The 13342-nt window shown below is 38.1% G+C and overlaps 1 protein-coding gene across 1 annotated transcript; it reads right to left on the reverse strand.

Moving 5' to 3' along the window:
* Positions 1–281: 281 nt before the first annotated feature.
* LOC145092916 (putative L-type lectin-domain containing receptor kinase S.5) lies at positions 282–4037 on the reverse strand. The gene is made up of 2 exons (XM_079030912.1): positions 2620–4037; positions 282–1341 (listed from the first exon to the last, which is right to left on the reverse strand). The coding sequence occupies exons 1-2, from the start codon at positions 3863–3865 to the stop codon at positions 521–523; spliced, it is 2067 nt and encodes a 688-aa protein (XP_078887038.1). The 5' UTR covers positions 3866–4037; the 3' UTR covers positions 282–520.
* Between the last annotated feature and the right edge of the window lie 9305 nt (positions 4038–13342).

A 13342-nucleotide genomic window follows, 5' to 3' on the forward strand; every position in this document is an offset into this window, starting at 1 on the left:
AACATGCTTTGTTTGTTGGGCACAATCTGAAAGTTTGACCATGGATACCTAAGGATTTTAAGATTCCATTTCAAGATTTGAAATCTACTTTTTACTCACCTAAATAACATAGATTCATAAAATATGATTTAATCATGCACATACATCATTATTTACCAACTAACTACAGAAAACTTTTCGGTTTGTTAAATTATTATTACATGCGCACAAGAATTAAGTATCTACTTGACTATTTCATTGTTAACTAAAATATTCTTCAGGAAGGTACAAACAAATATAAATGAATGAAAGAAAAAACAAAAAGAGTAAACTTGTTTTACAAAGAAAAAAAAAGCCATAGCCCATAAAATTTATACACGAGCATTTCTTGTTCCGTATCCTATCAACAAAGAAATATAGTGTTAACTACAAAACACAAGATCCCAATATTATAACAACCAGAAGAATTTTCTCCTGCCTCACAAATAAAATCACAAGATAAAGAATTCACCCCCAAAGGTTATAGTCATACCAAAAGAAACTAAACCATGGATCGGTCCGTGTACCCCGAGTAATTTTCCCGGCTTAGTGGGCTCCAGTCAGTCTCATACTGACTGATCGATAACGGTGTCGTATCGATCGATGTGGCCATCGACATGTCGTCGATGGACATCATCGCGGGCCACACAAAAGCCGGCTTGAAAGGTGGTACCGGGGGCACAGGAAGTGCCCCCGATATCATCTGAACAATGGCTTGTGTTTTCGGCCTCTCGCCAGCTATCGGATGCGAACAAGCTAACCCTAACAACAATAGTCTGTTCGCCTCATCGGTGTTATAATCATCCACAATACGCTTATCAACCGCTTCCAAGATCCGCCCTTCACGATACAACGACCATACATAATCCACCATGAACTGAAACCCGTTGATTTTTGTCCCTGGGCGTTGACCGGATACAACCTCGATTAGTAGAGCGCCAAAAGCGTAAATATCGGAATGTTGAGTGGCTTTTCCTGTGTGGAAACATTCGGGAGCGATGTAACCGACGGTTCCCAGTACGCCTTCTGCTTCCGCGTACGAGGTTTTTTCGTTATCTAGGGCACGCGCGAGGCCGAAGTCTCCAAGACGGGCGTTGAAATTGGAATCGAGCATGATGTTGCTAGCTTTGATGTCACGGTGGACGACTTTTTGGTCGTATTCGTAGTGGAGGTAGTGGAGGGCAGAGGCGACACCGACTATGACCTTATACCTAAGGGCCCAGCTTAAGGGCTCACCGGTTACTGTAAACAGATGCATGTCAAGACTGCCTTTTCGCATGTACTCGTAAACTAATAGGAGCTTCCCGTTCTTGTGACACCATCCTGAATCATTAGATAATGTTAGATGTATAAAAGACTTTGCTTTTAAAAACGTTGGCTCTTATACCACGATAAATATAATCGATATACAAATACCATGATAAATATAATCGATATACAAATGAATATGTCACGTTTATTAAATGTATCATCAAACTTGGCATTTAATTATATGAGACCAATAAAAGATGGCTATAGTGGGGAAGATAAACAAATGGAATATGATAAGTTGGCAGGCGGTGATTGAAAATGCACAAAGTTGTCTCCTTCAATAAAAACAGTGTTTGTAGGCCATACTTGAGAATGAAGTTATTCCAATTTTTAAAAATCACTATAAAAGTCAAATACGATACATTGGTGAGATTCAACGACTTAAATGAAGCTATTACAAGTTTAATGTATATGAATTTTCCAATTCAACGACTTAGCATTTATTGATTTTGTCAAATTTTATCCACTTAAAGGATTTAACAAGTAATACAACTATGTGACGACTTTATCATAACACGGTGTCTCGTAAGGATTTATATTTTAGTTTGCAAGGTCAACATCATGGTTTTTTGATTGATAAGTATACATGGAATTGACGCTAAGATTTTTGCAATAAATAATTAGGATTTTGTAAGAAAATTAATGCATTGAAAAACAATTAGGGATTCGTTTCTAATCTTAAAACTTTAATTTTATATATGATCTAATAGACATGTCGATTATCAAATAAAATAATTTTTTATGAAGACAAATTTAAGAAAAATAAAATATAATAAGCATGAAGAGGATTGAGGAGATGAAAGTAGGTCCAAAAAGCCACTAGTCGAAAGATGTTAAATGATTAAATATTAAAAAAAAAAAAAAAAATTAAAAACAAAAGGGTAAACAGCTCAATTTTAGTATGTCCAAAATTACAGCTAATTTAATTATCTACCAGCCTGCTTTTGTCGTGCCCATTTTGAAAAAGTGACCTAATCCTTATCGACCATTATGATTGTAATTCAAAAGCTAGTGCTTTTTGTCACTATTTACAACTCATACTCCATTAAGTACAAGTCTTTATTGCAAATATTTTAATGCTTAGTGAAAACATAAACAAAAATAATATTCTTTTTTCCTTTTATAACTCCCATAATCTTTCCACATAACCAAATATTCTCTTTCTAGAACCATATTCGAAATGTAAAATTAATTCCAATTTTAAGATCTAAATTATTTTAACAACCTTTTTTTAAAATATATTGGATTTAATGGAAAGTAAAAAAAAAAAAAAGTGGAAACAAGATTTACCCAATAATCGAACAAGATGACGATGCCGGAGACGGTTGATGATGGTGAGTTCAGCCAAGAAATCATCTTCTCCCTTCAAACTTTCCCTTGAAAACCATTTCACGGCGACCTCCACATTATCCTCCGGCAACACCCCCTTGTAAACCACCCCATATCCACCTTGCCCAAGTTTCCTCTTCTCATCGAAATTATTCGTCGCTTTTTTCAGTTCCCGGAAATGGAACTCCTTCGGCATTCCCGGCAGTGTTCTCAGCCGGCTCAGAATGTTTGATTGCGACCGGTCCACCAACCTTTTCTTGTATAGATAGTAACCGATATACGCCGCCAACGCCACCAACCCCACCACCACCGGAATCCCAACGCTGAGTAAGATTGTCATCAATGGGCCCTTCGGTTCAGGTATGTAGGTCACTGTTAAGTTCCATCGACGAACGCAGTTTAGCTGGATTAGGGTTCCGGTGGAAGCGGCGAAACCAAAGTAGGAGTGCTGGTTAACTGTTGTCCGGAGATCTAGTTTTCGTTCAATGATGGGGTTTTCCGGCATGGGCGGAGTCGGGTCATCTTTTCCCATTTGCTTTGCGATGTAAATCCGGATGATCTTCTCGTCGCCATTGTACTGAACCCAGATGTTCTCGAACGACGGGATTGGGCCGGTAACCAGAGTGATGTTTTTCGGTGTTAATGATTCGGAGACTACAGATCTGATCGAGTGTATGTTGAGACCTATGTGGTTCTTATCGATATCGAAATTTTGTTGGACCGTGTCGAGCTCGACGGCGACTATTCCGTTACTTGTTTGGTTATCGGTGGTGGCGTTAGTGAGGCCGAGATATTGGCCGTAGCTGTTCTGCGGGATGTCGATGGTGGGTGCGATCAGGAAAGCTAAGCCTTCTCCGGGTGTGCCGTTGTTTGGGAACATATTGACGAGGAAGGAGGTGTTGAAGGAGGCGACGGCGGAGTTGCTGTTGACGTCGCCGTCCCATAGCTTGAATTTTTGATAGAACATCACTCTACCGGACTGGTTCTGGAGTCCGAATACCAGCGGGTTGGCGGAGTCCGGAGTAACCTGCAGAGCATCTTGGCTTAGCACCGCATGGTTTTGTAATATTAACTCGGCTTTGGCTTCTGTGGTCATGGAATTGTTGAAGTAAGGATAGGTTCGGTTTAAGGTTTTGAATTTGGCGACGGCGGAGAAGAAGCATAGGAAGATGACGGCGGTTCTGAGGGTCACCGGCACTAAACCCATCTCATGTAGTGATTGAAGGGGCGGCGGCGGCGGCGGTGACGGAGGTGGATTTGAGCTCTGAGTTGATTTTAGGGGCGAGAGAGAAATGGAAATGTGGGTGGGTGGGTTTATAAGATCTTGAGAGCTTTGAATTGTTTATAGAAGGGCTGAGGAAGATGGTTGTTGCTCGGAAACTGCCATTACCATTGGCTTCTAATTTAATATTTTGCCGAGAATATTTTAAATTATACCTTAATAGTATTTTCAGTTATTCAATGAAATACATATTGATATCCAAATATATCCATGTGAATTTTCTTGTACACCAAACAAATACAATTAATTAATAGGTCTTTAATGTTTTATTTTTAATGTTTTATGTTGAGATGATTTTTTTGTCAGGTCGATGGTTAAAATTCTAATAAGAACATATGTGGAAGTTAGTAGTAGTTTAAAGTGTGTGTATCGTTTTTCTATAAAAATGACTATTATTTGCAACAATAATTTTCGAATAAAGTGAATTCGCTTAACATCTGCGATAATAATTTCGAAAGCGAGGTTCTTATTTAACCTGTATCATATTACTATGAATTCACGATTAAGGTTTAATTGTTACAATTTATGTTGACAAGGGAACTAGTTTTTAATTTTCGTTTCTCAAAAAACATATAAATAGAAATAGATGAACATGGTGATACTTTGGATATCACCAATAGACTCAACTTTCAAGTAAGTTATTTAAAACTCATAAACATTAATCTATATAAACAATCAACAACCATGAAGTTATCTTCATTAACAAGTTGATCATCTAAATCATTATACATTATGAGATTCTAAATTCGTTTGTATTGTATTGTCTTTTATTTTTAGTGATTTTAAGAAAGAAAACAAGTATGTATTAAAAAGACTCCTAAAGGAAAAAAAAATAGCATAACGAGGAATCCAAAGAGTCTAGTTAATTCTTATTGATGCATAAGATGACAAACATGCAGCTTATGGGGAGTAATATATTTGTAGGCATCATACGATTAACTATTTATGACTTGCAAGATGCTCGTAATGACGATTACTAAAAATCTTCAAAGACCATGATTTCCTTCTTCATATGCAATCAACTAGAGAATTAGCAACGCAACACTCAAGCCAAAAAATATTTTAGGCATATTGGTATTTAGTATAAAATGCTAAAGGCACATGCTATATCGGTGCATTATAATTACTCAAATTTATATGACAATTTGTTCTGTAATAGGTGGTGGAGAGACTAATGTTTTCACTACTTCTCAAGTATTTCCACTGCCTGTTAAATTTGGTTTTTCAACTGCCTATTTGATTGATTTATTGGATATTAGTAATATGTTTTGATATAATATGACATTCAGTTCTTTGATGTTAAGATTGAACAATGTGACTTGATGATGTTCAATACCATGTTAGTAAGGTGACATTAGTTGTTAGCATGAGCTGACTAAGTTGTGCATTAAGAACTTCATTGACATTGGCTAACAAAGACATGTGTAGTTGCAGATGATACCTTGAGCTACTTGAAGCATGACCAACTTAACATTTGGAAGTCCTATCTATTTAAGGCAATATAACATGTGTGTTTATACGAAGATACCAAAGATAAAGAATTCAAATATGAGATAAAGATAAGCCATTGCAGATTCAAGATAACAACACAAGTATCCTAACAAGTTTTGATAATCAATTTTCTTATATTGGTATCTATATTTTACATACTTTTGTGAGTGAGCATTGAGAGTTATTAGTTAGCTTGTAGTTATATCTCAAACATTTTATTTATAATATGAGGTATGGCGTATATTATTCTACATGTCTTTGAAGATATTTAATAGATGTTATTCACTTTCACCATTCCTGTGTCTTAAGCTTGTTTATTGAATTATATAGGACCAAGAACTAAAATAAGATAAATGTTTAAGATGATATTCATATTTGCTTCTTGCAATCCTTTTCCTCTAATTAATCAAGTCATCATATCTTCATCAAGCCAATTCACTTCCAACTCTTTAAGCAAATGCCCTCCTTTCGATAAAAACAACTTCGTCGTTTGGTTAAACAAAGCACTCGTGGTGTCAAAGAAGTGTTTAAGATGATATTCATATGATGATCCACAACCAACAAATCAAGCTTTAAAATCAAGATTCTAAGAGATCATTTCATTAGCCAAGTTATTGGAAATATGAGCACTAATGTACAAACCAATAATCAAGTTTCTAGTAAATTTGGTCTATATGTGAACTTTGTTTCTATGAGGGAACCCAAGAAGATCACAAAAGCTTGTATATAATTATAATGGATAAAAGCAATGCAAAATGAGCGTAAGGTGTTCAAAGTATTATAGACCTTAGTACTTAAGCTATCAAACAAGACAATTACTAGACAAGATAGGTGTACAAAAGCAAACTTAATGAACTTGTTGTAGTAATCAGAAGCATAGCATGATTGGTAGGTAATGGGTTCAGTCATCTTGAAGGCCTTGATTATAATGGAAATTTTATCTAGTTTCAATACTAGAAGTTATCATATTTGTCTAATCATATGCTTCTTTTAAATGTGTAACACCCTAAGTTCAGAAGCAAGAGTTCGGGGGTGTAAAGTGTTATTAGAAGGATGGACTCGGCGAGTTGGAGCTATCACTCGTCGAGTCGGAGCGTGTGAAGAGCACGTGATAAGTGGCCTGACTCAACGAGTCGGCAGCTGGACTCGACGAGTCAGTGCTGGAAGAGGGAAACCCTAATCTTAGGGTTTGCACCCTATTTAAAGGACTTGATGTCCTCCCCTCACCCTTACTACCCTTTGATATCCAGAAACCCTAAAATCGTGAGTGAAAGTCCTTGGAAGCAATTTGGAGCTTAGATAAGTGATTTTGTGAAGAGATCTTGAAGATCAAGGAGCTTGGATCAAGGAGAGTTGTGGAGATTCAGTTTATTCTTCAGTAGGAGGTCGTTTTGGAGGTAATGAATCGTTATCCTTGGCCTTCTCCTTTCTAGATCCATCTTTCATGGAGTTTCAGGGTTTGTTTGGAGATAATCTGATGAGATCTTGGTGCATGAGTTAGATCTGGAGCTGAAACTCCAGATCTGAGTTCTATTTGGATCAAATATACAGAAAGCCCTTCTAATTGCTATGCAAAAGCCATTCCCCATGAGTTAAGTTCCTTTCTAGCTTGGTTTTTGGAATTTTGGGGCATGAAGCACGTAAAGGTAGCAACTTTATGTTGCTAATGCATGCTAGAGACCCGGATCTATTATTTGGAGCAAAGGAGTAGATATGTATCTTTCGATTATGGGAATACCTGTATCAACTCGGCGAGTCTGGGAGATGACTCGACGAGTTGGGCTAGGGCTTTAGGCATTGAGTCGCGTAGTGACTCGATGAGTCGCATGGGTGAACTCGGTGAGTCATATGATGATGAGCTTGGACTCGACGAGTGGAAGAAAAACTCAGAGAGTTTGATGAAGATTGTCGTGGACCCGACGAGTCTGTTTTTGGACTCGGCGAGTCAGAGTACAAAACCCCCAACCTCTTCTGGTTAGACTCAGATTAGTGAGTTGAGTGGTGACTCAGTGAGTTGGACAGGTTAGGACTCGAAGATTGTTGAACTCGATGAGTCAATGGGTTGACTCGGTGAGTAGGGTTAATCAGGAAGGTGGACTTTGACCAGGTTGACCTTCAGGGGTATTATGGTAATTTTTGGATATATATATGTCATTGGATCATTGATGATTATAGGTGTTGGAGTTAGAGGCAGTGCTTCGGGTTTGTGCTTTCGTGATTCGGTTTTGGCAGTTGGAAGGTGAGTTATCCTCAATATATCAACAGGGTCTAAGGCACCAAGGTCGATCCTTTATTGGATGGGAATCCGGGTATTTGTTTGATATGTTTTTGAGTTGCTAGATCTGCATCCTGGTTTTAGGGTGGTGTTATGTTAGTGACCTAGTTAAGGTCGGTATCCTAGTATGTGGGGTAATGTTATGTTAGTGACCGGTTAGGTCGGTATCCTGGTTAGGATGTTGCTATGCTGCATGATCTAATAGATTCGTTTGTTTGGTTGAGGATTTGTATGTGATTAACTGTTTTATGTGCACATGGTTGTTTGGTTGGGGTTGGGTTGAGGCGGGTCTTGCTTTGTGTTGTAGGCCAACATACCCAGGGCAGACCGGATAGACTGAAGGCCCAACGAGCGGTCCAAATAGGCTGAAGGCCCCAAGAGGGCGGTCCAGACGTTCCGAGGCTCAGAGAGTGAACCAGGCCGACTGAAGTCCTGGTGCGGGCGGACTAGTCATACTGTAGACTCGGAGAATGGACCAGGTGGACTAATGGCCCGGTGCGGGCAGACCAGTCACACTGTAGACTCGATATGCATGGCTGTTCTATATTGTGATATGATATGAGTATGGTTATAAGTGGTTGGTATTTTGGGGGTAACTCACTAAGATTTCGGGCTTAAGTATTTTGGTTTCAGGTACTTCAGGAGATCGTGGCAAGGCGAAGGCGTGATCGTACCGCTCCTCATACTTTATGATTTTGTGATTTGGTTCTGGGGATACTCTAATGTTTAAACTCTTTTGAAAACAAGTTGTAATACCTTAATGGCTTTTGAATGAATGAAAATGTTTTAAATTGGTGAAAATTTTTATGATTTTTACAAGTTGGTATCAGAGCCTTGGTTTGAGTGAATTGGAGGAACATTCGTGTGAATCCAGTCTCAAATCAAGGAGGGATTTTCAAAATGGTTTTCAAAATATTTTTCGAAATAAGTAAAGGAGGATGTAGAGGGTACGATCAGCCAGAGCCAGTAAGTAGACCCCAAAATACCATACAAGTTATTTGATTATGTGATATGTTAGAACTGTTGGATAAGGTGTCTAAGTCCATAACTTATTTGGTATATACTTGACCCGACCCGGCATGGTCCATTTGGGTTGCATCTCACCCGAACTATTTATGGATAATTTTATGAGATTTATACACATATGTTTATTAATATATTATAAGTTATAATATATTAATATGAGGTTATGTTATTTAATTAGTTTTAGTCTTAAATTAATTATGAATTAATTTAGAGATTAAAAGGAAGACTAATTAGATTATGGGCTATTTGTTTTATATGGTGTGGGCTAACACTCATTTGTTAATGGGCTAGGCTTGGATGGAAGTCCATGGATGATCCATGGAGCTTTTAACCCATGGATCCTTGGAAAAGGAAAGGTCATGGGTTATTAGGGTTTCACCCTAACCATGCACACTATATAAGCATGCTTATGGAGCATGAAATGGCAACTAGTGAACTAGTGTGTGTGAGCTTGTGTGTGGCCGAAAATACAAGTGTGTATACTCTCTCAAAGTTTTCCAAGAGTTTGTGGTGTTTTGTGATTCCATTTGAGGCATTCACACTATTGGTGCTTGGCCCTCAAACTCCTCAAGAACCAAACTCATCAAAAAGGTATGTAATCTCTTCTAACTCTTTTATGTTGAAATGTTCCCCATGCCATGTTAGATAGGTTATAAACCTTGGGAAATTATTATTTTGCATGTATTTAGACAAACATAGATCCAAGGTTTATTAGGGTTGCATGCACACTTAGGAAGTGTTAGATTGCTCAAAACCCAACAGTGGTATCAGAGCCTAGGCTTGCTTGTTTGATACTTGATGCAAAATAGTTGAAAAAGTCGAAAAACTTGCTGTCTGACTGATGAACTCGCTGAGTCCATGGGGGGACTCGCCGAGTCCATGTGTATCTTCAACCTACTCGCCGAGTAGGTTCATGCACTCGACGAGTAGGAGCGACAGAGTGCAGATTTTCGACTTTAGCTGCTGGAAATGGACTAGAAACATTACCCTAAACTGTTTTGGTGTTTTAAAACTTGTTTTAGTTGGTGTAATGGTTGTTCTAATCCATTTACAATAGCATATATCAAAATTCCATGATTTTTATGTGTTCATATAATTTTTGAAATTTTGATGATCATGTTCATGTTCTTATGAATTTAGAAGATGATAGGAATTATTTGCTGAATTGTTTAGAATTAATTCTTGATCATTTATGTGTTTTAATGGAGTCCATAATTTGTCCTCAAGTTATGGATATCCAAAGGTCACTTTCTTTAACACACACATTTAAACACATAAGTTACATGAAAATGAAGAGTCTTCATTTTTATGAACCTTTAATTCATAAGCTATGAAATGAAAAGTTTTGGATAGTTACAAAACTTGCCCTCAAGTTTTGGAATTTGTAAAGTTTCACACACTTTAATAAACTTTAATTCCAACCCTTAGAGTTTTAATAGTTAAAATTCAACCCTTATACTATTTATAACATTAATGGTTAATTATTATATATATATATATATATATATATATATATATATATATATATATATATATATATATATGTATAAGAATAAGTCGTTCTACCGTTAGTAGGCCTCATTCACGAAGACGGTCTATAAGGTGGGTATAAGGTTGTTGCCTATAAAATGGCGACTTAATGGGTGTCCATTCTCACCCACCGCTTGCTTGACTGGTGGAGGGTCGTTAGCCGAACAGGTAGGACAATGACTTTAAATCCTCATTAAAAGTATAATGATTATTATAAAGTAACTAAACCTTTTTAATTCCCAATCTTAGTTATTTTAGGAAAAATGTGAACATGGTGCTAGTCCATGGAATTCACACTTTGTACCTTACCAAGTCGTTGGTGGAGCGTGTGTGGTTAACCGGCACACTAACTTGGACTAGTAAGGATCACGAAGGGCGACTTAATGTTTGTCATAGATCAATGGAGCGTGTGTGGTTAACCGACACATTGATTAGGTGATAATATTAAGGGTACCAAGTGAATTAGCATGATTATTCACACCTTGTTTTGTGATCCTCGGCATCCCAGTCACAAAACTTGAAGGGCACAATCGAGATTGAAACATGCCATTGAAAAGTTCAATGAATCTCAAAAGAATCTAGGAATTTCAAATCCAATTAAAACCTAATAATACATTTTGTTTTCATGGTGGAAATTGGTGAATCGTCATTCACCTACCTTTCAAATATATTATTACTTAGATTACGACATCCCTCTTCTAAGTATAATATATTGTGATTGGGTCCTAGCCTTAATATTACATTTGGGTGTCTTATTAAGGATTCTATATATCTAATCTAAACTTGCTTTCTTCTTTCAGATGTCTTCCAACACTAATGCTTCAGGCTCTAACCCAACTGGTTCTTTCTCTCTCATGAATCTTTGTGGGAGGGTCATCTTTGATGGTTCCAACTTCATGGATTGGATTAGGAACATCAGGATGGTTACTCGTTATGAGGACAAGGAATATGTCCTCGATAAGGAGTTAAAAGAGCTTGATGAGTCTACTGCTACTCCTGAGGAGATCGCTGAATTCAGGACACATGAGAGAGATGCTACTAAGGTGGCATGTATCATGATGGCCACGATGACAGCCGAGCTCCAAAAGTCATATGAAGATTTCTACCCTTTTGAGATGCACCAGGACCTGATGGAAAGGTACCATCAGAGTGCTCGTCAGGAGCGGTATGAAATAATCTCCTCCATAATAACTATCCGCATCAAGGACGGTGATTCCGTCACGGCTCACATGCAAAAGATGCAAAGGTATGTGGACCGTTTGTTGAAGCTGAATGTGAACATCCCTGAGGAGTTGGCAATTGACATCATTTTGCACTCCTTACCTTCTTGTTATGACCATTTTCGTATGACATATCATATGAAAAAGGAGGAAGTTACCCTCAGCAAGCTTCAAGGACTCTTGAAGACCGCTGAAACTGGTCTTAAGGGCAAGGCGGTTGTTACCTCTCCTACTTCTACTCCAACATCTACCCCTGTTTTAGCTATCGGGCAAGGCAAAGGGAAAAAGGGGAAGCACCCTTCGAAGGGTACCAAGGGAAAGTCTCTTGAAGGCTCCTCATCGAAGACAAAGAGCGGTTCTGTCACTCCTTCTGCCATTCCCAAGGATGCTGAATGCTTTTATTGCCATGAAAAGGCACACTGGAAGCGAAACTGCCCTAAGTACTTGCAGGATCTAAAGGATGGGAAAGTGAAACCCACCTATGCAGGTATTTACACTATATTGTCTAATTACTCAACATATTCTAACTCTTGGGTGCTTGATACAGGATGTGGTATTCACATATGTTCTGATTTGCAGGGCCTAAGAAGAAGTGAGGATGTGGAGCACGGGAAGATAAACTTGATCATGGGGAATAGGAAGGCTTCACCTGTTTCCAAGATTGGAGTTTATACTTTGTTGCTTAATAATGGGTTAAAATTAGATTTGAATAAATGTGTGTACTCATCTGAAATGGCGAGGAATATTATTTCTTTTTATGCTTTGTACAAACAAGGCTTTACCTTTTCGTTTGATAATGAATGTGGTGGTATTAATGCTTTCTTTAAAAATGTGTTTTATTTTAAAGCGTTACCTTGTGATGGTGTGTATGAAACTGTGTCGATTGTAGACAACTTAGGAAATAATGTGTTGTATATTGATTCTTCTACTAGCCTAGATAAAGCATCATTGTGGCATTGTCGTCTTGGACATGTAAACAAGAAACGCATAGGCCAACTCCAAAAGAGTGGAGTCTTGGAATCATTCGACCTTAAATCGGATGATAGTTGTGAATCTTGTCTACTTGGAAAGATGACAAAATCACCCTTCACTGGAACTTGTGAAAGGGGTGAGGGCTTGTTGGACCTAATACATACTGATGTATGTGGGCCATTCAAAACCGCCACAAGGGATGCTAATTGGTATTATGTGACTTTTATTGATGATTTTAGTAGATATGGGTATGTCTACTTAATCAAACATAAGTCAGAAACCTTTGAAAGGTTTAAGGAATTCAAACAGGAAGTAGAAAATCAATTGGGCAGGAACATTAAGATGCTTCGATCCGATCGAGGTGGTGAGTATCTTAGTACTGAGTTCCTTGACTATCTTAAGGAGTGTGGGATTGTCTCACAATTGACTCCTTTCAGGACACCACAGCTGAATGGTGTAGCTGAGAGGCGTAATCGAACCTTGTTGGACATGGTTCGCTCTATGATGAGTCGAGTTTCGCTATCAATCTCTTTTTGGGGGTATGCCTTAGAGACTGCCGCCCATATCCTTAATTTAGTCCCTACAAAGAAGGTTACCAAAACACCTCATGAGATGTGGACTGGGAAGGTTCCCAATTTGGACCACATCAATATTTGGGGTTGCGAGGCTTTCGTGAGGCGTGAGACTCATGATAAGATCGAACCCCGAAGTGAAAGGTGTATTTTCATCGACTACCCACAGAAATCCTTCGGTTACCTCTTCTACAGACCCAGTGAGAATGTGGTCTTTGTAGCAAGAAGAGGGGTCTTTCGTGAGAGAGAATTTATAAGCCAAGGAGACAGTGGGAGGCAAATTGATCTTGAAGAAATTCAAGAAGCAATTGGTGAA

Source organism: Lactuca serriola, chromosome 3 (genome assembly GCF_051521515.1).
Source record: "Lactuca serriola cultivar US96UC23 chromosome 3, Lser_US96UC23_V15, whole genome shotgun sequence".
Classification (NCBI taxonomy): Eukaryota; Viridiplantae; Streptophyta; class Magnoliopsida; order Asterales; family Asteraceae; genus Lactuca; species Lactuca serriola.